The sequence below is a fragment of the Elgaria multicarinata genome, chromosome 4 (assembly GCF_023053635.1).
Source record: "Elgaria multicarinata webbii isolate HBS135686 ecotype San Diego chromosome 4, rElgMul1.1.pri, whole genome shotgun sequence".
NCBI lineage: Eukaryota > Metazoa > Chordata > Lepidosauria > Squamata > Anguidae > Elgaria > Elgaria multicarinata.
In genome coordinates, this window is record NC_086174.1 from 137870628 (window position 1) to 137897678 (window position 27051).

The following is a 27051-nucleotide window of genomic DNA, read 5'->3' on the forward strand; positions in this document are numbered from 1 at the left end:
CCGACCGTGATTAAAAACCACTCTGAGCATGTACAGCTTTGCATTTTAAATTCATTTAAATCACAGCAACGTCATGGCTACAGAAATAAAATGTTGTTTCCTTCTGTTGCCCTCGTCACTTGCCACACTCCAGGTGATAATTTGGGGGGTTGCATAGTCAGTTGCAGCTGTATGGCAGCAAACAAGTGCACTAACTCCCATGCGCTTGTTTTTTCTGCTTTCCTAAACTAGGGTGACCATATGAAAAAGAGGACAGGGCTCCTGTATCTTTAACAGTTGTATTGAAAAGGGAATTTCAGCAGCTGTCATTTGTATACATGCAGAACGTGGTGAAATTCCTTCTTCATCACAACAGTTAAAGTGCAGGAGCTATACTAGAGTGACCAGATTTAAAAGAGGGCAGGGCGCCTGCAGCTTTAACTGGCGTGATGAGGAAATTTCACCGAGTGCTGCATGCATACAAATGACACCTGATGAAATTCCCTTTTCAATACAACAAAGACACAGGAGCCCTGTCCTCCTTCTCATATGGTCACCCTAAAGGCTTCATGCCTTAAGATAGGTCCAAAACACATGCACGAGGGCTTCCGACATCCCTAAGCCTTGGCGACTGCAGCCTTATAACAGATCGGTTTTTAGATGGCTGCGTTGCCTTCCCTGCCGTTCTGGAAGCGGACCCAAACAACGCCTGTTCTTAGGTGAGTTCGAAGAAGGCGCGAACATTTGGAGCTGGTCGTGACGCCTCTCCACATGGTACAGAAATCTCCCTGCAAAGCGGAGGAGGCTCTTTAGATACGGAACCAACGGCTCGGGCTTGTGCATTCCGACCGGACAGTGAAAGCATGACGGGACCTTACGGCGGAAGTGTCTCCTGGGGGGCCCCTTAGTGGTACGGACAGGCTGAGCTTCGCTCTGTTCCTCGTTGCTTCGGGAATAATGTGGCGGAGGAGCGCTCTGGTCCCCGGCGGCTTCTGTGCTGGTCTTCGCCTGGGCGCCCTGGGGAGGGGAGTCGCGGCTCAGGACAGGTACCGCAGCGGATGCGAGCTGGCGGGGATAGGAAGGCGGCTTCTTCCCGCGTAGAGTGTGGGGCTGCTGCTTGGTTGCTTTCCCTTTTCGAGGGCAGCCCAATTTTTCCTCTCCGACAAAGGGGAGCGGCCTGCACTTCTCTTTCCTCTGCAACATTCGCCCCTGGGGCGCGTGCAAAGCACAGAGGTGTATGTGCTCCTCTGGACAATGACAATAGAGAGCAGCGAAGGAATCATTCTCCTCATGTCCCTTGCTGAAGACATTGCAAGGGCAGTAGGTTTTGAGGAGAAACGAGCGTTGTGTGGGTGAGGCGTCTCGTCTGCTGCACCTTCCACTTGCTTGGAAAGGTCCGCATAGTTAAAGCAATGGTACTCCCCGTAGTAACCTATGGCTGCGAGAATTGGACCATAAGGAAAGCTGAGCGAAGGAAGATAGATGCTTTTGAACTGTGGTGTTGGAGGAAAATTCTGAGAGTGCCTTGGACGGCAAGAAGATCAAACCAGTCCATACTCCAGGAAATAAAGCCAGGCTGCTCACTTGAGGGAATGGTAATAAAGGCAAAACGGAAGTACTTTGGCCACATAATGAGAAGACAGGATACCCTGAAGTATGATGCTAGGGGTTGGAAGTGGCTGATGCTAGGGAAAGTGGAAGGCAAAAGGAAGAGGGGCCGACCAAGGGCAAGATGAATGGATGATATTCTGGAGGTGACAGACTTAACCTTGGGGGAGCTGGGGGTGGCAACGGCCAACAGAAAGCTCTAGCGTGGGCAGGTCCATGAAGTCACGAAGAGTCGGAAGCGACTGAACGAATAAACAACAACAGGCATCGGTAACCCGAGCTCACAGACAGCTCACAGACAGCAAGAATATAATTTTACCAATTATGTACCAAACCCAATTGCCTAATGTAATTCTTTCCTTGCGGTGGTAGTTTTTGTAGAGCCACCAGTTTGCCAACAGTAGTACTACAAGTGGGACCTCCAAATGTTGCCGTGTATCTCCACCCACTCCAGGATAAATTCCTCAACCTTTATCCACTTCCTCCAGGATATTTCCTGTAGGTTGTTGGAGGCTTGAATAAGTCTATTCCTACTTCTCTCCATCCACCCCACTTCAGTTTCCATTTTTGTTTTTCCTCAACTGACACTTCAAAATTCTGCTTCTTTGTTTGTTTATTTTAAAGTCTCCCCCCCCCCTTTTTTTTTTTACAGCTTATATACTTTTGTGTACCTAGGGAGTCCCCCAAGTATGTTAAAACTTTTACCTTTGAATGATCCTGACACGTCTGCACTGATAAGTTCTTAATTCCCAAGATTGCTATTACAGGGAATGGGTGGATTATAAATGATCCCTTATATGTGTACAACATTAAAACTAATTTTCTGTATAACAAGTTCAATTTGGTGTACTGTAAGAAGAAAGTCCGACACTTCTCTGAAAATGCTTTGCATTGAAACTTTGATTAGTGAAACTCAAGAGTTTTGATACTGACCAAATGAAGAACGTGCTACTGCATTTTATATCAAACTACATCTGTCCTTTTTTCGTCTTAAGTTTTCTAATTAAAATTTAAATGATACTGTGGAAATCTAGCCTCTGGTGAAGTTCAGTAGAGCTGCAGTTTTATGAAATAAGGCCCATTCAATATATTTTGAAACCAGTGTTCCAGAATAAAAAAAACCCAGAGATCACTTACAATAAATATTATAAAGTGTTTTGTTAGAATACAGAAACATTACAGTCTTGTTGCAGATGTTGCTAGCAACATCTTCATATTTGTTATGGGAAGGTGGGTTAAGCAATAAAATTTCAGAGTGACCATTATGTATCATATGTCTGCACCTTCCATATCTTTTCTAGTAAGACAACCAAGTTCTTGGGCACCAGTCCTGTCTTCTGCACCAAGGATGACAAACCAGTCAACCACACTGATGCAAAGGTTTCACCCAACCAGGAGAAGAAAATTCAAGTAAATGCAAAGAAGAACTTGCTGAATATCATTGGTGAAATGAAAGTAGAAATAAGTACAAAGAAGAAGTTCCAGATGTTGAAAGCCCAGAAGACTAAGGATCAAACAAGGGACTCGCCAGCAAATATGGAGAGTGCAAGTAGCATGTTTCAGGAAGCTACAGAAGACAAAGCGAAGAGGTACGGTTCTGAATGAATATTTTCATGTTCTTTGTCCACAGGAAACTTGGATATTAGAATATATATTATTTCGCTCAGAGATGTCATGAAGGATGTCATCCACTCCCAGAATAAGTGGAATGTTTGATAATAGGGGAGCTATGAAGAAAATACCTTATGAACCAGTCTCCTAGAAACTGGGACAATGGCACTGCATCCAAGAGCCAGATTGCGGGCTCTTCAGACAGTACCCTGGTGGTGCAGAAATGAGCTGCCTGCATAAAGGCCTTCTCCAAAGGCTTCATGGTCAGAGATTGAGCCCTCCTTTAAGTCTTCTGGATATTGTTATTATTATATTTATTTGTATCCCGCCTTTTGCCCAATACTGGGCCTCAATGCGGCCTTACAAAATTTTAAACATATACATTTTAAATCTAGGAAAAGAAATGTACAAAAAACTAGGAACATAGATGGACTGTCTCAAATTTATGGACCCCTGTGTTAGTTTGAGCAACTAACAGTTCAACATTTCATGAAGCAGATGCAAAGTTAGCAAGTTCAATTATATGTGACGGTGGCTCAGTTCAGATAACACGTTTCTCTACGCAGTGGGAAAACTCTACTCAACAGTTGAACTTTTAGGAGGTATTCACCACACAACATGTTCTAACTCCACTGTTGTGTGACTGGGCTACTGTGGAGTTGAGTAAAATCCATTGCGACATTTGATTGACCATTCCTCTGCCATCTCTCCTCCGCCCCCCCTCCTCCTGATGGTATCCCATCAGCCATTGCTGCAAAAAAACCAATCCCATTGACTCTCCTAGAGTGGCACTAGCTCCTTTTGCCACTCTTGTCAGGGAACTCTGCAGCCAGTAGGAAAAGTCAACTCAATGCAACGGGAAACTCCACAGAGCCTACCACACAACACGCAACACAACTGTTGTGCAGGAACTCTCCTCTACACACTGTGGTTATTCAGCGTGGAGTGTTTTTCCAAAAACCTCCACCATTCCCTGGAGTTTTCCCATCAGACAGCACATTTCTCATCGGTGGTGTAACAACTCTACTGGGGAGTTCTAAAACATGTTGACAAACGTGTTGTCTGAACTGTGCCAGGGACTTCTTTGTAGTGGCCCATATTTCTGGAATACCCTCCTAGGGAATCTGTATGGCTCCCTCTTGGTTGGAGTTTAAGAAAACTCTAAAGACTTTTTTTTACTTTGGTCTGTACTGGAGTCATTATATTTAATGTTTTATCTGCTGTTGTTTTAATGTTAACAGTTTTTAATGGCTATTTTAAATTTAGGAATTTTAAGATTGTATTGTGGCCTTTCTGGTCATGATACCCTCCCAATCTTTTGAATTACAATTCCTTGTTATTAGTCATGATGGTAGGGGCTGATGTCTGGAGGGGAACATGTTGGGGAACACTGTTATATGGATGTGTTGTAATCCATGTTGAGCGAGAGTATGTACTCTAAAAGACGGCTAAAAATCTATTTGATGATGATGGTTCTGCTAGGCACAATGTGGAGGAACTAATGATGCTCTCTTTAAAATAATCACTGCAGCTTTTCTAATAGCGATTGTTTTCATATATGGCTGATACAGTGTGGGAAACAAGGTACAAAGAGAAACAGATATCTGATTTTTTTGCATCCAATTCTTCCAGCAGCGAGATGCTCAGTCCAAAGCTGGTGGCAGCAGCCTCTGCTGTTGCATCTTCACTCCCTTTTGACAGGAAAAGGACAGTTTCAGAATTGGTTCAGCTACTGAAAAAGCACAAGGAAGTCACTGATGCCCGTAAAAGTGGTGAAGCCACTGACATAAGGTTTGTAAACTTAACCCTTTTCTAGTATTGCATTGTGATCTTTGCCTCATTGCCACAATTCAACACCAACACTGAAACATTTGCTGATGTTTGCTTTGTTTTGCTCTATTTATTTTAAAATGCATGTCCTGCTTTTGTAGCTGAAGTGGTCAAAACGGCTTGTGTGCAGAATGTTGTTATTTTATTTTAATAGTTTGAATACAACAAACATAGTACATCTGGTTTTACCTCTTTGGATCTCTGCAAAAGATTCCAAAGAGGGCAAATTTCAATATAAAATGTGGTGTAGTTTTGCCAGGTATTTAAAAACTCTGGTCAGTTCCTGTCTTAAATTGGAACTATACCAAGAGCAAGTCTATAGTTCTGCTCTGTATTTCATTTATTTATAAAATGCATTTCCCACATTTCATTATACAATAATCCCAAAGCAGGCTGCAATATCGATAAAACAATTAAAACCATAAATCTGTAAACAATGCAACAATAAAACAACCATTCTTTGGTCTTTCTTGGAGCCCAGCCATGGTTTGCAAGAATTTGACCCTATCCTTCAGCATCTAAGACACCTAAGAAGGGAAGAAAGCCACCTTAGCAGTATTTGGATGGGGGAGATGGACCTGTTTGGGGAAAGCTTTTCCCTGCTCAGAGAAGATCCCAGTGCTCAGTTTAAGTGAGGATCTGGCCATTCTCACTTGCCTACTTCTCTGAGGTTAATGATGACTGTGGCATTGCTGTTGCTTTTCATTCTGCTGCTTTCCACTTTTTTGATAAGTTCAGAATAAAAGTGTAAAGGTGGATACACAACAACAATCAGTAACGTGAGCATATTTTGCGGTGATACGTTTATTTGAAAATGCTGCATAATAATGGTCTTGGAGTAACTAACAAATTTAAAACATGGGAGAATTTGTAAAGTTATAAAATGCATTCATACTAGAACTGCAAAACTGTTCTTGCTAAAAAAAAAAATCTGTTAAGTCAGCCTACTCAAAGGTAGAACCTGCTATGAGCCAGCTTTTTGCAAGGCAATAATGTGGCAGTAGCAGGAAGCCGTAAAATGCATTGTGACCAAAATGCAAATGGCCCAAACTAAACATTACAGACAAAAGTGCAGCGTTTAAAAACCATCATTTCTAGCCAATTTTTTGTTGAAAGAAAACAGCTTCCTTATCCATGCCGTTATGTGTGCAATATTGGCATGCCAGCACATTGCCTGGTCTGGGGCATGGATCCCTGGCAGGTTAAAGCAGCACATGCAGGATATGTAAGCCAGTTTTGTCTAATACTTACTATCAAATATCTTGAGTGAAGGAATCCTTTCCTGATGTAATGATCAACATCTGAGAATACTGTCCTGAGGTGATACCTTTATGGAACGATATCACGGTCTCTCTTATTTTTTGAATAGACCAAATTATATTTAATTAGATTCTGCATCCTTGTGATCATCTTAGTTGTTTTTTTGCACTTGTTACACTTCAAATGCATGCTGATTAAGCATGGGTGAATAGAACTGACACATTTTCACAGATATCTTGCAAGTGTTTTGTGGAGGGGATTAGTATCAATATTTTCTTGTCACTACTAGAAATAGCTCGCTCTGGCCTGCTTTGCACATGGAGTTTGCCTTCTTTACAGCGGCTGCACACTAGGTTGACATTTTCATCAAGCTGTCCACCACAACTCCAAGATCTCTGTCTTATTCAGTCACCGCCAGCTCAGATCCCATCAGGTTATACTTGAAGTTCTTTTTTTTTTGCCCCAACGTGCATCACCTTACACTTGCTTACATTGGACCGCCATTTGCCATTTGGATGCCCACAGTCTCCCAGCTTGGAGAGATCCCTTTGGAGCTCTTCACAATCCCTTTGTGTTTTAACAACCTTAATTTGGTGTCATCGGCAAACTCTGCCACTTCACTGCTCACTCCTAATTCCAGATCATTTATGAACAAGTTGAAAAGAATTAGTCCCAATACCGATCCCTGTGGGACCCCACTATTTACTTCCCTCCATCGGGAGAATTCACCATTTATTCCTACTCTCTGCTTTCTTTTCTTTAACCAGTTACTGATCCATAAGAGGATCTCTCCTCTTATTCCATGAGTGCTAAGTTTGTTCAGGAGTCTTTAGTGAGGGACTTTATCGAAAGCCTTTTGGAAGTAAACAATGTCCACTGGATCACCCCTGTCTACATGTTTCTTGACAGTCTCAAAGAATTCCATAAGATTAGTGAGACAGGACTTGCCTTTGCGGAAGCCGTCTTGATTCTTCAGCAGGACATGCCCTTCTACATGCTTACTAATTTTGTCTTTAATAATGCTTTCAACCAATTTACCTGGAACGGATGTCAAGCTAACCAACCTATAATTTCCCGGATCCCCCCCGGATCCCTTTTTAAAAATTGGTGTTGCGTTGGCCATCTTCCAGTCCTCTGGTACAGAGGCTTAGACATATTTTTGTTCAAAGGTCTGCAATTTCATATTTGAGTTCTTTGAGAACTCTAAGATGGATGCCATCTGAACCTGGTGATTTATTTGCTTTCAATTTGTCAATAAGGTTGAGAACATCATCTTTTGTCACCTCTATTTGCCTCAGTTCCTCAGATTCCCTTCCTGAAAACATCAGTTCAGGCACAGGCATCTACTGTGTTTTCTGCAGTAAACACCGATGCAAAGAATTCATTCAGCTTCTCTGCAATCTCTCTGTCCTCCTTTAGTACTCCTTTAACTCCTTTGTCATCCAACAGTCCAGCTGCTTCCCTAGTTGGTTTCCTGCTTCTCATATATTTAAAGTATTCTTCATTGTTGGCCTTGATATTATTGGTGATGTGATCTACAAAATGCTTTTTTGCATCTCTTATTATTTGCTTGCATCACCTTTGTACAAGCTTGTGCTCCCTTTTATTTTCCTCACTTGGGCAAGACTTCCATTTTCTGAAGGAAGCCCTCTTTTCTACAATAGCTTCCTTGACACTTGACAAAGCTCCATGCATTTTGAGAGAATTTAACCCTCTTGTTTCCCTTTTTCAACTCTCTTTTCACCAGTTTCCTCATTTTACAGAAGTTTCCTCTTTTGAAGTCAAATGTGACTGTGTTGGACTTCCTGGTTTCCCACTTACGTATATATTGAATCTGATAGCACTGTCATCACTGCTACCAACTGGTTCAACAATATTTACGTCTCGTATTAGGTCCTGGGCATCACCACTTAGGATTAAGTCCAGGGTTGCCTCCTTTCTGGTCGGTCCCATGATCAACTGTTCTAGGACACAGTCATTTAGGGCATCAAGAAATTTAACCTCTTTGTCATGACTGGAATATGCATTTATCCAGTCAATGTGAGGATAATTGAAGTCACCCATTATTACAACACTTCCTCGTTTGGAGGCCTCCCTGATTTCGTTTTCCATCTGAAGGTCACCCTGAGGATTTTGGTCTGGGGGACGATAGCACATTCCTAGCACTAAATTAGTTTTGGGGCCCTTTATTGTCACCCACAGCACTTCTGTGGAAGAGTCTGCCCCGTTTAGGTGCTATAGTCTACTTGACACAATGCCCTCTTTGACGTACAGAGCAACACCGCCCCAAGTACACCCTTCCCTGTCCTTCCTGTAGAGTTTATATCCAGGGATGACCATATCCCACTGGTTCTTTCTGTTCCACCAGGTTTCTGTAATGCCCGCTATGTCCAGGTTTTCCTTTGAAACCAAGCACTCCAATTCTCCAATTTTGGCCTGGAGGCTTCTAGCATTTGCATAGAAACACCTATACATGTTGTCCCTCCCTAGATGTCTCTGGCGTGTCCCTTTTTCACTGTTGCACCTCCTTGATTGGCTGTCAAGTTCTATCCTGTACTCATGGCCTATTTGCTCCCTTTCTACATTGGAACAATCAAAAACATGTTCAGATTCATCTCCTTCAGATGATTTAACCCAAACCGGATGCTTCCCAGCTCCTGTCGGCTTTCTCCTAGGATTTACTTTAAAAGCTGCTCTGCCACCTTTTTTATATTTAGTGGCAGCAGTCTGGTTCCATTTTGGTTTAAATGCAGCCTGTCCCTCTTGTTCAGGCCCGGTTTGTCCCAGTGCCTAACAAATCTGAACCCCTCCTCCCTGCACCATTGCCTCATCCACACACATTGAGACTTCTCAGCTGCACCTGCCTAGCTGGCTCTGTGCGTGGAACTAATAGCATTTCAGAAAAAGCCACTTTGGTGGTCCTGGATTTCAACCTCCTGCTTAGCAACCTAAATTTGGCTTACAGGACCTCACAACTACATTTCCCTACCTTGCTGGTATCAATGTGGACCACGACAACTGATTCAACCCCAGCACTGTCTACTATGCTATCTAGATGGCACATGATATCCGCAACCTTCGCACCAGGCAGGCAATTCACCATGTGGTCTATATACCTGTCACAAACCCAGCTGTCTATGTGCCTAATTATTGAATCTCCCACTACCACAAGCCTTCCTCCCCCCGGAGGCACATCCTCGGTGCAAGAGGATATTTGCACATCTTCTGAGGAATGGATCATTTCCCTCTTCCTCGGAGTGATGCCCTCCTTCCTTGAGACCTGTAGAGGAGTTGTCACTGATGGAGTGGGACAAAGATGTTACGTCCCTGAAGGTCTCATCCATCAACCTCTCTGCCTGTCTTAGCTTCTCCAGGTTAACAACCTTGGCCTCAAGGGAACGAACTTGTTCCCTGAGAGCCAGGAGCGCATTCCTTTAAGAATTTAAACTTTAAATTTTAAGATCTGCTTAAGATCTGCTTTAAGATCTTTACGTCCCAATACCTGAGCCTAAACTGAAGCCAGCAAAGAGTGGGTCTTATTTGTGTGTGTATGGGCTTTTTAAAAATAAAAACCAAGGGATAAGTTGAACTCTTAAACTTGCTTTAGTTAATGGATTTCTCTCTAGAGTCTAAAACCTGAGCCTAAACGGAAGCTAGCAAAGAGCGAGTCTTATTTCTATATGGGATTTTTCTTTAAACAAAAAATCAAAACCAAGGGATAAATTGAATTTTTAAGCTTGCTTTATTTAATAAAGTGATCTCTAAGCTCTAAAACCTGAGCCTAAACTGAAACTAGCAAGGAGTGAGTCTTTTTTTTCTTTTTTTTTTCCTGTGTATGTGGTGGTGGCGTTTTTTAACTAAGTAATAAGCTGAATTCTTATACTTGATTTATATAAAGTGCTCATTAAGGCCCCAAACCTGAGCCTAAACTAAGCTAGCATATACTTTTTTCTGTTTCTAAGCAGACACCTCCAATATTTCGTCCTGTACAGTCACTCGTATCAATATAGAGCTATGAATTGCTCCCCCCTCCTTCATAGTTTGGGATTAGTTAAAATATGTAGCTGGGATTCTTTTCAACTACTCCGTAATCTTATAGCAACCACCCCCACCCCGATATTTAGCTCTCTACTGTACATTTGTAAGTGGCTACTCCTCTGGGATTTAGCTCTCTTTGCTGTGGCCTAGTTTTGGCTTCAGCAGATGAATTTTAAATTATAAATTATTACCTCAGGCAACTAAATCGTTAAGTGATTTCATTTACCTTTCCTTGCCCAGTTGACTTACTTGTGTGTCCTGACGCTTCGTCACTGGGCCTGAGGCGCTTCGTCACTGGGGCTCCTTGTGCTCCGAGAGCAGGCTCCTTGTCAGTGTGCCTGCTTTTATCCCTCTGGAAATTATAGTTGCAGTGGCTTCTAAGTGATGTTATCTGTAAATTTCATCAGAATACTTTCCCAAATGTCACTAATAAAAATTATGAAGAGGTCCCAAGATTGATTATTCAGGCATCACAGATTACTCTTCTCCAATGTATATTTTTGCCTGTTAGCAGAAGATTTCCCCTTTAAACTGTTCCTTATTGAACCAAACTGTAGTTGTGCTAATGCCCATATTTTCCAGTTTAAATCTGCTTCTTATGGGGCACAGTGTCAAATGTTTCTATTAAAATCCAAGTAGATTAGCTTTGTTGCATAGCCCCCTCTCAGAAAACCAGTTAAATAATTATTGAATTATATAAAGACATGGATTACTGCTGTAATTTAGTTAGGCATATTGTTGCCAATAACATTTTGCTTGGAGAAAAGATCACTCTTCCTGTTAGTGTGGTCGCCAAGTAAAGGCACATGGCTAGCCACCTTGAATGCCGTTTCTGGTGGAAAGGTGGAATATAAATCAAATAGTATGCTCTTGCATTTCTCAGCTATATGGTGTTCTGTCAAGAGCTCATAGCTGAGCTATTCTGTCTTTGCAGTAATATAATGTGACCTCTGGATGTCACTGCTCTACAAAATCTTCAGCTATCTGTTTTGCAGACACAGGAAATGTTTGCTGAATGGAAATAACAACAGTACAGAATTTTGGGGTGGAATGAGGTTTCTCTCAGTGGAAATCATGGCAATGCTTTACAAAAATATTAAAAGGTTTGAGCTTCATCACAAATCAAACAAAATCTAGGATCGAGATACACTCTCGATGCCTCAGTCTTCAAATTTATAGGCAACCCACGACTGTTCCAAGAAATATATTGTTTTTAGAAGCTACTTTAGTGTATTTTAACTCTGTGTGCACACACGCACACAGAGTAACTCAGAGAAAATGAGGTCGTAACACAGGCTTTGTTGAATTCCAGCTCAGAGGATTAGACTGTCTACGAAGTGTCAAGCATATCGCAGGGCAATAACATTTTGCTTGGAGGAGAGAAGAGCTCTTTCAAACAAGTTTGCTCTTCCCGTTAGTGTGGTTGCCAAGTAAATGTGCACGGCTAGCCACATCATGGAGGAAGTAAACTGTGGTGTCTTTGCCAGGTCAACTTAACTGTGATGTTTTTTTTCTGTTTTGTTCATCATATTGACCACAAGTGATGACAGCAAGAAGAGCAGAGTCTAGCACTCTGGCTATTTGCACAATCAAAACCTTAACGCCTAAGATCCTGAAAAAGCTTTTCTTTATCCATTGTGTAAGAAATGACTCCGAGTACCATGCTCTGTTTTGTTGGTGTTTGCTGTCATCTAGAAAGCTAAAATCTGATACTTCTGGAGAAGTATTGTTCCTAAACATTTCTCAGGGCCATTTTCAATTTTAGTTAAATATATTCAAATTCAGAAGTCTTCTTGTGTGCTGTTCTTTCTTGAAACAGTTTAGAAAGCTGTGCAAGAGATTTCTCATGTGGTTTGCCATCCAAACTCTGGCTAGGTCTGGACATGGATGCCTCCATGCCATTCTCTGGCTCAAGTTTTTATTTAAATACTGTATAATTCTAATATCCTGGTCTGTATTCTAAATAGCTCTTGATAATCCTAGGTCTTTTCGGAGCAGCATACTTTCAAGATTTCTGCTATTATCCCAATTGCCATTGGCTGAACTGTGTATTAGCAGAAAAAGTGTTGGGTTAAGAGTTAAAGGCCTTAAAATGGATAGACAATTTTCATGGTTTGTTGCCCTCCTCTTCCCCATGGTTACTATGGGGTGGGGGAGAGAAGGAATGACCTCCCTTCACCACTCCAAAATGCCTGTTGAAGGGATGACATTTATGGCTCAGACCACACACCAAAGGGTGCACTGCCTCTAATTCTCCTTCCTACTCTGGGGCCACCTCAGCTTCCCTTTTTACCTCCAAGGTGACCACTGGAGAGGCATTTGCCAGTCCTGGTATGATTACTTCTCTCAGCCAACACAATTTATTTATTTATTGCATTTATATACCAACCCATAGCCGAAGCTCTCTGGGCGGTTCACGAGATAAAACATTTAAAAACAATATACAAAAGTTAAAAACCACAAAAACATGCAAAATTCACATACATTTAAAACCACTACATCAACTTTAGAAACGATGACCCTGGCTCATTACATATTGCTAAATGCCTGGGAGAAGAGAAAAGTCTCGACCTGGCGCCCAAAAGATGACAATGTCGGTGCCAGGCGGGCCTCATCAGGGAGATTGTTCCACAGTTGGGGGGCCACCGCAGAAGGCCCTCTCTCTTGTTGCCACCCTCTGAGCTTCCCTCGGAGTACGCACCTGGAGGAGGACCTTAGATGTTGAACGTAGTGTCCAGGTAGGTTCATGTTGGGAAAGGCGTTCCGTCAGGTATTGTGGTCCCAAGCCGTGTAACCACACCCATCATTCCTCGGTCAGGATTAGTGCCTGCATGATACACTCTGCTGCTGCCAGGATATTCCCAGGCAGCATAGGAAAGGTGTAAATGTTTCCCGTTCCATTCATTGCTCGGTGGGGGGACAGTTGTCTTAACTCCCCACCAATATTTTCCTGCAAGGATAAGGGAGTGGAGACTCTTTCTCTCCCTGCACCTCCTTTAGGTCCTAGCACATCAGCAAGGAGGCACACACTTTACTCATATGAAATGAGAGAGTAGATCAGCTTAGCACAAGTAACCCAAAACTTGCAGTAGGTTGTGGTGGTGATAGTGCTAAAGGTAGCTTACTCTGCTGTTGCATTCAGGAGGGTGTTGTTGACTGGAAACGGTTGGGTGATGCAGGACCCATTACAGCCTGGATTGCCCCACTCAAAGATGAAGTAATATACAGGTCTTACAAGCCACAGTTCAGGCAGTGTTCCAGCCTGCGGCATCACCTCCTTGTCACTCCTGCCGTTTTATTTTTATGACCCTCGAGAATGTGTTGACTGAGTGCTTGAGACTAGCCGTGTCACCACACCTAGCCTTGATCCCTGCGATTCATCCTGGTGAAGGTGGGCTAAGAGGTTGTGGGTTAACTTTTGGTCATTGTAGTCCAGTGATGGGCAGACTTCAGACTTCTGGGATCTACTTTGTTGCTTTTTACTAGAATCCTGAGATCTACAGCCAGAGCCTACTGCAAAAGATCTACACTTAGAATTAAGTCATTCTGAGCCCAGGAATCTACTTTGAATATCAGAATTGAATGGAGCTCGCAGTCCTTTTTTATATAACGCTTTGGATAGCCAGGAGTGGATTTTTATTTCAGCAGTATAATTTAGGCTGGGGTGGAGTGGGGGAGGAGAGTAATTTTGTGCTGCTGTTGTTAAACAGCTGAGAGTCAGAAGTCCTTGCTGAGCTACTCCAGGTCACCCAGAGGAGGAAAAAAGCAAACTCAGGCACCATTTCACTCATGTAATATATAACTTTTAAAATAAGTTCAGGTGCTGTTGTGTGTTACCAGACGAAAGCTACTAATGTGAAGGAAGAGTATTCCTGGCCCGTACTGAGCATCCTATTTAATAGATGTTGACATTCTTAATTTCAGCAACATTGTGGCAAACATGAAGATCAAGAAAAAGTATTCAGTACGGGATGCCGTTAGTCCATCCAATCAAATTCAGTATGATGAAGATGGAAGAGGCTATACGATTGAAAGAAATCTTCAACGTGAAAAGGGTAGAATGGAAAGGTACTTTTCTTGCTGTTCCTCCTCCTGATATGTTGCATTTTTAAATAAAAAGGGGCTATACAGTGATAGTCAAATGCCTGTTCACACATACAGCATACGTTGCTCAATGAGGTCTATGCTATGTTGGAGAGAGTGTAATTTCTGGATAATTCATTCTAAGCACTTTTGTCAGTTTCGCCCTGTTGGCCCCTGTGCTATATATGGACTTAGTCACATTTTTTTATAAACAACATTTATTTTTGAAACAGTTGTATTAGCTTTTTTAAAAGAATTGAAATCAGGTAGTCCTGGTTGTCCAAATGACCAGTTCATCTTAGTCTCCTGTTTTATTGCAGCAAATCTATCTCCTGTTTTATTGCCGCAATCAAAAATAACACCCCTCAGATCTTTGGGTCTTTAGTTCTTCACATCTTCCAGACCCTCTCACAATCCTTCATTCCTTCCCCTGCAATTTTCCTTTCCTTTCCTTTCCTCTCTTTCTCTTCTGATTAATTATCCGTATCTCTGTGTTCCTCTATGGGTGCGGCTGTCTGACCCATGAAGTGTACAGGTACAAAATTGCAATTAAAATTTAAAAGTTAAGTGTCAAAAGTTTTTTTAAAAAAATCGACTGTGATATCCAGAGTAAAATGGGAATAGATAGACTTCTTTAAAAGTTTAAAAAATAAAAGAGAAAAGCTTCTCAAATCTTGAGAAACCACCAACCTCAAGAGCAGCGTTTCAGTTTGCTTCAACTTCGATCAGGCAGGATTCCTGTCCCTCTCCAGTTCATCTTAGTGTTCAAATTCCATTATGCAAGCTTTTAAGTTTAACATGATTCTTTTGCACACTGGATATTTAAGGAAAAGATTGAAAAGAGGGGTGGGGAGAAATGTAAGCTAAGGATATAAGCTGATACAAGCACAGACATAAGACGGCACCAAATATATCACCGTTGGTAGTATATTGTTATAGAATCCTGAATAGAGACTTCTATGGGATAGTACTTTGAAGCACTCTTGCAAATACCCACGTGTGCATCTGAATATGATGCCAAAATATGTACTTTTATTACCCTCACACCAACCCCCACATTTCTAGCTCTTATGGCTGAAAAGATGCCCTTGAAAGAGTACGGCCAATGCCTGCTCAAGAGGGCTGGCTGAGTAAGATTTCCAGTTGTTGAGGGTGAGGTTCAGTGCCTTGCATAGCTCTGTGTCTTTCCACATGAATAACAGATATGTGTTTTGTTTTTTAAATTCTTTTCTCTTGCTTTTTACCTAGAAAAGAACTGTTTACAGGAAAAAGGCTTAATATTTTCACTTCCACTTCTAAAACAGAGGAAGCACTTGAAACAGGTTAGTAGAGAGTCAGTAGCAAGAAACAAACCATGAATGTAATTTAATATAATAAAACTCACCCATGGTACCGCAATAAATCTGTTCGTCTTCATGGTGCCACAAGGCTCTTCATGATTGTCCTACGAAAGTTGTTTTTGCGTGCTGTGTCTATATGGCTAAAAAGGTAAATTTCCAGATGCATATCTGGATCCTGAATTCTGGTACAACTGCTACACAGTAAAACAAATCATTTTGATACTAGAGTGGATTAACATTTATGTCTGAATCTTTGTATTCAGCCCAATTTTTGTGGCAGTATCATTGATACGCTTAGGCCACATTAAGGCTGCAGTTCTATATGCTGTGTTTATCTCTGAATGCATAGGATTTCTGCAATGCACAGGATTGCAGTATTGATCTCATATAATAAACAAGACAGATGTTAATGTTAATCTTAGTAGTACACAGTTGACAGAACGTGCATCGCGTTTGCATAGAAATGCTGGATGTTCATAGGTAGGCAAGTTTCATTTTATTAGACCAGTCTTTTGCTGCCTGGCTTGATCAAAATCTCAGCTATGTACTGTTGCTCATAAAGCAAAACAGCTATCTTCACTTTCCAAGGTCAGCATGTCTTTCCTGCTAGGGTGGTGCTCCGCTCCGTTACTGATCCCTGGATCTGAAGCAGAGCAGGCCAATCCGGACCTCGAAAGCCCAGTTCCGGATTGGATTGGGGGAGGTCCGGATCAGCCCGAAGCGGTTTGGAATGGTCTGAAGCGATTCAGACCGTTCCGAAGCTTCGGAGACAGGTAAGTGGGGAGGGGAGCTTACCTGGCTCCCCCATCCCGCTGCCACCGCGGTCTGTGCAGCGACGGCAGCAGAGCCAGGCAAGTGGGGGGAGAGAGGCGCCCAGTGCATCTGCGAACCGCGATGTCGGTCTCAGTTTTTAAATCTTACTTGAAAACGTTTCTTTTCTTGAAAGCTTATAATCCGTAGTGTGACAATACTAGTTTTTATTAGTTTTGTTGTCCCCCATGCTGGCTGGCCTTTCCTCTCCCTCTTTGATTTTAGAATGTAAGCCATATGGCAGGGTGTTTTGTATTCTGTTTTATTTTGTTCTGTACAGCACCATGAATGTTGATGGCACTATATAAATAAGTAATAATAATAATAATACCGTATTTCTTCGATTGTAAGACCCCATCGATTGTAAGATGCACACTAATTTCAGTACCACCAACAGAAAAAAAAACACCTAAGACACACCTGCGATTCAAAGATGCACCCCATTTTTAGAGATGTTTATATGGGGGAAAAAGTGTGTCTTAGAATCGAAGAAATAGGGTAATAAAAGCTCCCAGGTTTAGTCCCTGGAGTCTTCAGATTGTGCTGGGAAAGCCCTAGTGAGCTGCTGCCAGTTTTTGTAGACAGTAGTGAGCCAAATGGATCCATGTACATTGATGGTGCTATATAAATAAATAATAATAATAATAATAATAATAATAATCCATGTTCTGACTTAGTATAAGGCCGTTTTTTATGGAACTTGGAGAAAAAGCTTGGGCGGTTTGCATATTCAGAATGGTGTCTGCCACAGTGAGGCTGCAGTGCTTGCAGGGCACAGGCAGACACCAGTTTAAATATGCAAGTCCTACTTGAGAATTGTACTGTGCTTGTGTGAACCCAGTGAGCATGGGTTAAAGAGGGTTAAAGAACCCTTGCATAACCCATGGGTTGTTTAGCCCTTGCATAGCCTATGCTCGCCAGTTTCACATGACACGACAGCCCTCGAATTTGCAATCCACAAAAGCCATATTCCTAAAACAATATGGTGAATTCTCTGCAAACAATTTTGTTGTTCTCAGGCTACATAAGTATGCCTTTTATGTCATTCTAAGGGATTAGATCCTTGAGCCTAATCTAGAGAAAATGAACTCAGATCATAAGTACTTTTCAATGGGGACTGAGACACATAGTAATAAAGGTGCAATTGCCTTTAAATTGAGCTTCTAGTCTAAATAATAATAAAAAAATAAAATCAAGCAAACTTGAGATCAGCACAGCCTTTCCTACTCATGCCAAATCTTGAAAGTACCGTTGAGATTTCTGTTAATTAACATAGCCTTGAAGCTAGTAAACTGGAGTCAAATCTGTGTAGAAAATGAGGAGACAAAGTGATGCAGTGAAAAGGCAGCTCCCTTTTAAAAATATTTTGTGCTGAGAATAACTATGTCTTCATAATTCTGATAATGGGCTTGTAATGCAGCAGTCGAAAGAAGCAGCTATTTTGGAATTTTGAGACTGCAGCTCTTCTATTTTTTGTTAATTTTGGCAACCCTGATCCTTTTTTTATTGCCAGCTAGCAGTAATTTCATGACCAACTTGGCTTGTTGGCTTTTATTTACCTTTTTTTTAAACATTTGTACATAGTGACGACACCAACACTTTGGGATGTGGAACTTGCTAAAGAAATCACCGCAGTCAGAGATCAAGCACCTCAGAATGGTTTTGAGGAGATGATACAGTGGACAAAAGAGGGGAAGCTTTGGGAGTTCCCAATTAACAATGAAGCTGGTATGTATCCTGAAGAGGTCTTTGTCTGGTTTTGATTCCTAAAGCATATATGATATAATGTAGTCAAGGATGTGATGAATCTCTCTTGGGGTGCGTTCAGACAACACGGTGGTCAACCATGTGTAAATAGTCAACTCCACGATTGACTATTTAGGGGGTTCTCCCCACACGACATGATTTTAGTCAACTGCTGTGTATGTTAGGGCTAGCGTCGAGTTGACTGTTAGTCAGCGGTGTGTTTGATTGACACAGCCCCTGCTCTCTCTCCCCCCTCAGTCCTCCCGTTGGTATCCTATCAGCCATTGCTGCCCAAAAACTAACCCGGCAGCCATTGTGATCCAGAATCGCCACTACTCCGTTGGCTCGCACTTGGCTGTGGGCGTTTCTGTCCCCCTCCACTCTCTGCCAGGATCTGCCACTTGAAACGGAGGCTTCCCATTCCCACGCTGCCGCAATCCTTCTCCCCTCCTGTTTCCCACACTAGCCCTAAGCAAAAGCAAGGGGAGAAAAGCATCCAATGAAGTGAAAAGAAGGGGGGAAACGAATTCTTAGGATGCTTAACTTTTGATTTGTAGGTTGTAACAACCTACAAATAAAAAGATCATGATCCTGAGAATTTGTTTCTCCCTCCTTTTCACTCCTGCTCTACTGCTGCCACCTCCCCAGGCAGGCAGCCTGCCAGGCAAGTCCAGGCACACCGCTGAGGCTAACCGCTTTTCCCAGTCGTCCACGAGCTCACCATCCCTGCTGGTTGAGGTGTGAGAATTTTGCAGTGCCTCTGCCTCCTCCCCATCCCTGCAGTCCCCCTGCCAATTTTGGACACGATTGCGTCAACTGGAACCCCACTAGAAGCCCTTTTTCGGGGTGGCAAGAAACCAGCCCTCCTTCTCGTTGCCACCTCTGGCTGTCCCCTCTTTCTCCAAGCCACACAAAAAGCCCATTGCTTTGGCGCCCACAGGTGATCCTGCGGCGCTTCCCCTCTTGCCCCCCTCCCCCCATTCACCACCACCAGCCAGCCCAGAAACCGACTGGAAATATTTCAAATGCTTTTTATTGAACCACTTCTACAAAAGACTTACTCAAATGCTGCTAGGCAAAAAGGACAGGACAATCATGAATAAGTAAGGGATGCCCTTCCAAGTCAGTAATAAAGGCCACCTTTGCGGTTTGCATAAGCTAAGGCCCAACTCCTTGGGGTTCTCTGAGCATTGCAAATGAAAATGATATAATGGGTTTCATGCCAGCCCAGCCCAGTTAATTGCAGGAGACTTGTGGGTAGCAGGCCCAGATTCACTCGGCTACATTGCACCACTATCGCCTCTGAGTCCATTCTTGAGCTCAATTGGGGGGGCGCAGAAAGGGGGGGCAACTGCTCCCAACAACAGGAATGGCATTGGTCTCTGCTCTGGGTTGTGGCAAGTCAGGGTGGTCCTCAAGCAGTACATCGCCTCGTGATTCACAGATATTGAGCAGAATGCAGCAGATCACAAGGACGTCAGGAATTATGTCAGATTCGACGTTCAGAAGCATGTAAAGAGATCGCCAGCTCGATTTCAAACAACTGAAAGCACCCTCCACAGGCATCCGTGTATGGCTGTGGTAGTAGTTGCAATTTTTCTGAAGGGGAAATTTGGGGGAGCAGTAAGGCACCATCAGCCACAGCTGGAGGGTGAAGACCTGGTCAGCTAGAACCAGCAGTCCCATGGCATGGCCACACACAGTAGTGCTCTGAAATAGTCATTGGTTCATGCCACACGACACACTAACCAACGGTTGTTCAAATAGTCAACTCTGCACAGTGTTGGTTTATTTATTTATTTATTTTATTACATTTTTATACTGCCCAATAGCCGAAGCTCTCTGGGCAGTTCACAAAAATTAAAACCATGAGTTGATTATTGCAGCCAAATAACCAACCATGGTGTGAAAAAGCCACAGTTGACTATTTAACCCACTGTCGACTATCGTGTTGTCCGAACCCAGTCTTAGAGTTTTCATATTGATTTTGAGATTTATTTTGGGCTGCTTTCAAGAATTTTGATTTAAAAATAATGATAATTAAAAGCCCGCCCACCCACACTAGTCTGATTGGGAAACCTTCCAGAGCAGATTTTGGGGGCCACTGGGAACTGCAAGGGAGGAGGAGAGGAAGTTGGATTTCACTGTATAGTGGCTAATAAAATAAACCCCAAATCCCTCGATCGATACTTCCAAGCCATTTACTTAAGGGGTGGTATCCATGGTAATAAGGAAACAGTGCAATGTCTCCAAGTCCCCCCTGACTTGTCCAAGGGCAACAGGCAGAACTTGGAGTGGAAGGAAAACCAGGCGCTATCCCTGCCCAAAGCAATGGGTTGATATTTCCAAGCCATTTCTCTAGGTAGGGAAGGTTTAAGTCTATGATACATTAACGTGGCAGGAGTGGGACAATGCTGGCACAATCATGCCACTTAGTTACTTGTTGACTGCAGCAACATCACTTCCTTGTGTGCTGCAGCAGCAACATTACTTCCTTGTGTGCATTTGCCACTGGAGATGGAATGTCTACTCAAAACAAAGTGCTTCCAAACACAGTTAACATGTCAATGGATGAGCCATCAGGTAATACAAATGTGAATCAGTCATAGGCAGGATCATCCCCAGAGTGATAGCAATGTTGAAATAACCAGTAGTTTGCCTACAACTGAATCTGAGAATTCTAGTGAGAGAGAGATGTGTTTGGTCCCTCCAGCTTTCCCAAATACACCCCTTTCAGCCCCATCAGCAGATATGGAAGCTGGATGATGGGATCCAAGATTTTAAATGCCCCTTTGGGATCTACAGCAGGCTGGATGGGATGGCATAGAGCTTTGCATCCCCCGTCCCTCCCAGCTACCCATCCATTTTAATTCCTTAAATGCTTTCCAATTTTTAAAAAGACATTAATATGAAGATGGTTTGCTTAAAGTGTATGAACTTGAATATGGATTTTAAGCCATTTCCTAATGCATTGCTGTAATTCTAGTGGCTTGCTAAATTGCTTTTGTGAGATAAAATTCAACGGTATTTCTAGGCCCAGTCAGGGGATCTGCTAGCCTTGGTGAAGCAAGTGATAACAAATTGGCTCACTGAATAAAAGACATTTTTCTTCTTGTTGCAAACATTCAGAGTTTTCTGGGCAAAAGAAGGATGGGGATAATTACTGGCGGGGGAGGGCTAGCATATTTTGATATCCCACTAGTCCCCTTTTGTGTTAATTCTTTGGAGAACAGTTAACTGTTAACTTTACAATGATTTGACAATTACTGTGGTTGACTTTGTTAGGACTCGAAGAGGATGCTGAATTTCATGAGCACATATTTCTGGATAAATACTTGGCAGACTTTCCTAAGGAAGGACCAATTCGCCATTTCATGGAGCTTGTGACGTGTGGACTTTCAAAAAATCCATATTTAAGTGTTAAAGAAAAGGTGCAACACATTGAATGGTTTCGAGATTACTTTAAGGAAAAGGAAGAGTTGCTTAAAGAAATTGAAGCACATGAGAAGGAAGCCTTGATTGAGAGAGAGAATCTGTCATAGTGAACAGTTTAAAAAGAAAGTAATGTCTTTATGTAAATGTACATTGGACAGTTATACAAACCAATCTAGAAACGAGGTGACTATAATTTTTTTTAAAAAAACTGTTGCTGTCATCATTTTTGGAGAAAATGGTCGTCTGTGTAGGTACCATAACTGGCAAAGGTTTTCTAATTCTTCTTGTAGATTGCTCAAGTAAATCTTGCTTCTACCCTTCTCTGCTTAATCTATTCATAGTCCTAAAATGGTCTTTCGTATTCTTTACCTAACAACATTCGGAGGTGAAATGAATCTACAGAAGAGAGAGGGGTCTATAGTCCTATAAACTGTCACTGGTAATTCTCATACATGGGCTGGCAAATCATGGCTTTCCTGGTTTAAAATTTTCCACATCATGATGGGAGTTGTGTTTTGGTGTAGTTTACATGGAAATGGATCATAGAAAAGGTCCATCTTGTCTTCAGATTGCAAACCTGACTGATTGAGCTTGATAAAATGTCTTCCATTAAAATCAAATCTTTGGCAAAATACTGGTTCAGATCCAAATTTGCCATTGGTGGGTCTAATGAAAATAAGAAATAGAGCTGGGTGATTACACTCAGCAACTTTATATAATTATGAACACTTCTACACTAATTGGGATGTTTGAACCCTAGCAACTGCTTGAAATATTCATAAAACCATTTTAGCAACTCTGAGCCACTTCCTACTCCATGTATTCCTCAATCATTATGAGGTCAGTGGTCCTGAGGAGTTTTATCTCCCCAACCTTCACATTTCAACTTTTTAAATAGTTAAAACTTGCTAAGCCGTCAGGGGTCTGATTTATTCCTATTGAAATGGATAAAAAAGTGAAGTGACCAAACTGGGCTCTATCTTATCCCCAACAACTTCTGCAATATGGTAGAGAAGACCTTAGCATAATGCCTGTATCATAAATTCCATTTTGTATGTGATTCACTTCAAGAGCGCTGGAATAACTTAAAGAATAAATTAAAAGATGTTTTTGTGTTTTTTCTTCATTGATATTCCTGTGTGTACAACCCCCACTCTCACCTCCCACCCCATTATAAAGGGGTCGTTTACCCCGAAGAGTTAATTCTGCTCTAAGGGGCTTTATCTTGACAGAGGAATTAATGCTATCATAGTGCAAATTTGCAACACTGGCTTATTATCTGTAACGTTCTTTTGAAAGGTTAAATCCTATAAAAGTATTGGTTTACATTGGACCCCTTCCATTATTTACTATGAGCCTTAGACATTTTTGGTTTCTACTTTGCTTTGTCCTTTGTTAACATTGTGGGTTCAATGTACCCTAATAATTTTTGTTGGTTTACATTAAACTGGAGTCATTTTGAAATGCAATCATATTTTTTATTTTCAGCTAGAACTTTCAAGAAGTCCATTGGTCTCAAACTGTAGATTGATTCTGTTAAAAAAAAAACTGGTAGAGGAGAGTTAAATAACAACTGGGTTAGCATAGAATCTCCGGTTCTCACTTTGTCCCCAGTGTTAGGTGACTGTGTTGTCTGAGGGGATGAAGCAGTGACTCGTAAAAGCATTTTCACATGTTCAGGTGATAAAATTGTCGTTGAAGTTTTCACATGTTAAAACATGTGTACGGTTGTTTTGGAGCTTTAAAGTCTGAGGTAAAAATCTGGAAACAAACATACGCCATTAGTCCTCCAAGTTAAGTTGTTCTGTGTGACCATGTTTGGGGATAATGCTAAACACAGTTTACTGCTAAAGGAATGAGCCTGGGTGAGTCTCAGGCTTCCGCATTTCTCTCTCATCCTATGCAGCCATAACGAGAACAGTGAGTTTTCTTAAAATTTGGATTTTTCTGTATGCAGATGAGCCTAGTTCACATGTAATTCTGAGCTATAATTTAGGTAAATGTGTGTATGCATGAGCCTCAGGGCTTGATGCTGCTCCTTACCCTCTCCTCCTCTGGTGCAACTAACTATGGTTAATTGTGGCAACTATATAGACAAGTTATGGTTAATGTTAACTATGGTTTAGGGAAACAAGCCAACTTCATACCGTCGTTTACAACCATGGCTTGTTTTCCTAACCATAGTTAGCTTTGAATACAGTTCTTGATTCAGCCGTTCTAAATATACAAAAGCTGCGGTTCTAAATATAGCTGCCATATAGCTGCCATTCTAAATATATAAATGTATGTAAATATATTTGGCTAATGTTTCTGTGTGTTTGCTTTATGGTGGATCTAATTTAGAATTCAGAGGCTGGGATTCAGTATTATGCTACCAACAAACAAGCACTGCTGTTTGGTTCTTTCAGGGGAGCAGAAGAGACTCCAACCTCCTGGTATCACAGTATTCTCTCCCACAAGATGTCAGCATTGATCTGTTTCCTTCTTCAGGCTCAGGCTCCATGTAGGCTTCCCCTCCCCAGAATTCAAAGAGTAACCTAGCAATAACTGAGCAGTCTGCAAGAGAAAATTCTACCAAAGAATGACACAGCCAAGAACGGATGCAAAATGAACCAGAAATTTGTTTTGCAAGGGATTGCTAATGTCATATCCTGTAGTTGCTTTTAACTCTAAAATTCTGAATTCAGCCTTTTCTTCCAAGCAAGATAAAATATTTGTATTTGAAGTGTATCCATGCAATCCAGAAAGACTTTGGGAGGTGCTATTATAGTAACTTTTATCAACAGTGACTACATAGCCACCCTTTCTGTCTTCCTTGGTGATGGGTTAGATGGGCTACTCTCTAGCTTAGGATCTTTGAGATGTACGTCTTGTTCTTGGCCTGACGAGGTGCAGTGTCCTTGGCTTTGTTTAGCGTCGACTCTATGGTTTTAGCTCTCAAAGTTCCTTCCCAGCTACAGAGTGCCTGACCACCCACGATCTTGTCTTACGTAAAAGCAACGTTTCTAAATATGTCAACTTTTCTTTTTCGTATTCTGTTTACACACAAAAAAACTTCTATGCTACCGAACTTAAATTCATAGTTGGACAGAATAACCTCTCTGTTGCTTCGAGTATTGCTCCTAAGAATTTAAAAACTTACCGCACAACTGTAATTTCCCAGCTTGGTAAGATACTCTGATACCCTTGCTTTAGAACAGGGGTGGGCAACTTCTAGGCAAAAACATCTGGAGGCCCACAACTCCCAGCCTCCCTCATTGGCTATACTGGATGGGCTGGTGGATGTTGTAGGCCAAAACATCTGGAGGGCCAAAGTTGCCCACAGTTCTTTTATAAATACTTTGTCAATAATATAATATTTTGGACTTTAATTTAGATCTAAGGTGATTAAATAGCAAAAGAAGCCAAAATTGCAACATCTAACAGGGAATCACTTGTATAATTTATAACAAATGCCATGGATTTAAGCATAGGCTCACAGCAACCATATACACAAACTCTGAAAACGAAGGAACAGGGTTTGTTTTCTTAAAAACAAAACAAAACTATCTAATGTAGTAGGCTACCTTGTCCGATCCTGAGATGCAGGCATCTCTCAAATGAAGCCGCTGAGTTAGGGGTCTGCATGCCCAGGTAGGATTGTGTCTTTGCCACATTATTTATGTTGGAATTGGGAAGTGATAATATGTACAACACAGACTAACAACGCTATTATTTCAAGGTGAGATTCTACACTTTGCTGTTGTCTAAACGTTGGTGGCCTAACTAAACTGTGATTATGCAGTGAACAATCCACTCACTTTTTATAGCAATTGCGATTTATGTTTCTGATATGTGGAATTTGGCAAAAGTAAAAGAAAAAAATGCAGCAAGTGTAACTTCATTTGTCCATATTCCGTTTTTTCATTTCTAAAATGTATTCCTATGGACCTTCAAATAACATTTCCCAGATGCAACATTACACCACCCTTTAAAGCCCTACATGGTTTGGGTCCAGGTTACCTGTGGGATCACCTTCTTCCATACAATCCGCCCCGCACACTCAGGTCCTCTAGGGAGAACTTACTTCAGTCAGCCAAAATTAGGCTGACAATTTTACCCAGAGGACCTTTTCTTCTGTCGCCCCCAGACTGTGGAATGGCCTGCCAGAGGAGATTCGTCAACATAACTCTTGAGTTTGACGGCTATAAAGACTAGCCTCTTCCAGCAGGCCTACCCAGATGAATTTTAAACCTAAGAATTTTAAGATGTCTTGATTGTTATTTTGTTCTTGTATTGGTTTTTATATGCTCTTTTAATTAATTTATGTATTTGATTTATATTGTATTAATGTTGTTCCCCGCCTCAATACAAAGGCTCGATCCAATGTTGTTGTTGTTATTATTATCTCTTTCTCGCTCATGATGGTTTTTCTAGACGGACATAACGGGCATTGCCAAATCATACTGTCTTTTACAGATTCAAGAATTTCCTGACAATTGAGCATGTTTTAAGTATGCCTACTTTCTGGATGTTAGTGTGGATGTATTTTGGCAGGCCCAGTTTCTGAAGGTTTTCTGTATAGTTTTTTGATGTGATGCCAGTGACTGATGTGACGAACGGAATAATTGTGACCTTTTCCTGTTGCCATAGTTCTTTGACTTCCATGACCAGTGGTGTATATTTTTGATGATGATGATCCACCCACAGCATCCCTCCAAAATACCTATGATTTTTTTCAGAATCATAAGAGTCAGAAGGAGCACTACAGCATCTACTCAAGGCTTTCCCCTACACATTCCAACCCTTTTGTATACACAACTTGACCAAGCGATTTGATCTAGGCCACAAAAGAGCAGGTGCCCAGCAGTGTAGATCTCACAGTGCAAATAAATTGAGCTCTTAGCCACAGTAAGCTGAATTTCTTCCAGATCTCATAGTTGCACCTTTTCTGGTGGTTTACTATCATTTTACCATTCTGATGGCTGTGTTTCTGACAAGGGAACAGAGTGGAGAAAAGAACACTTATCAACTATTGCCAAGTTATATTCTAGATTGGTTTCTGTAACACTGCAGATGGCAGTTCTTCTGCTTTGTGTTTGATAATGTTGTTTAAAAAAGCAGAAGTGCAGGGATTAACGCTTTTACAAGACAGCAGAGATAATGTTTTGAACACATGTTGAAAATGTCTGTGATCAAACAGCTGAATGAAGACCCAAAAAACAAGCAAGCCAATAAATGGAAACCAAAGGACAAATGGCTGAGCAAGTCTGTAATACTGCAGGCTCTTAGAGCTACTTGAAGAAGCTCTATTATGCAACAACAGTCAGTG

At 41.7% G+C, this 27051-nt stretch overlaps 1 protein-coding gene across 3 annotated transcripts; it reads left to right on the top strand.

The window, feature by feature from the left end:
- The first annotated feature begins 899 nt into the window (after nt 1-899).
- On the top strand, nt 900-26106 carry MRPS31 (mitochondrial ribosomal protein S31). Of its 3 annotated transcripts, XR_010025400.1 has the most exons (8): nt 900-1025; nt 2889-3176; nt 4831-4989; nt 14251-14394; nt 15658-15731; nt 18144-18287; nt 21591-23486; nt 23526-26106. XR_010025400.1 is itself a non-coding variant. In XM_063125270.1 (7 exons), the coding sequence occupies exons 1-7, from the start codon at nt 937-939 to the stop codon at nt 21845-21847; spliced, it is 1155 nt and encodes a 384-aa protein (XP_062981340.1). In that variant the 5' UTR covers nt 900-936; the 3' UTR covers nt 21848-26106. The 3 variants fall into 3 exon arrangements, 2 of the variants coding, with proteins under 2 accessions (XP_062981340.1, XP_062981341.1); XM_063125270.1 differs by having other exon boundaries at nt 21591-26106; XM_063125271.1 differs by having other exon boundaries at nt 4834-4989; nt 21591-26106.
- Nucleotides 26107-27051: the final 945 nt, after the last annotated feature.

Bases quoted from the DNA above. Each gene is read 5' to 3' on its own strand.
- MRPS31 (XM_063125270.1), top strand. From the start codon at position 937: ATGTGGCGGAGGAGCGCTCTGGTCCCCGGCGGCTTCTGTGCTGGTCTT. The intron at 4,990-14,250 runs GTTTGTAAACTT...TCTTAATTTCAG, and splicing joins GGTGAAGCCACTGACATAAG to CAACATTGTGGCAAACATGA. The intron at 15,732-18,143 runs GTTAGTAGAGAG...ATTTGTACATAG, and splicing joins AGAGGAAGCACTTGAAACAG to TGACGACACCAACACTTTGG.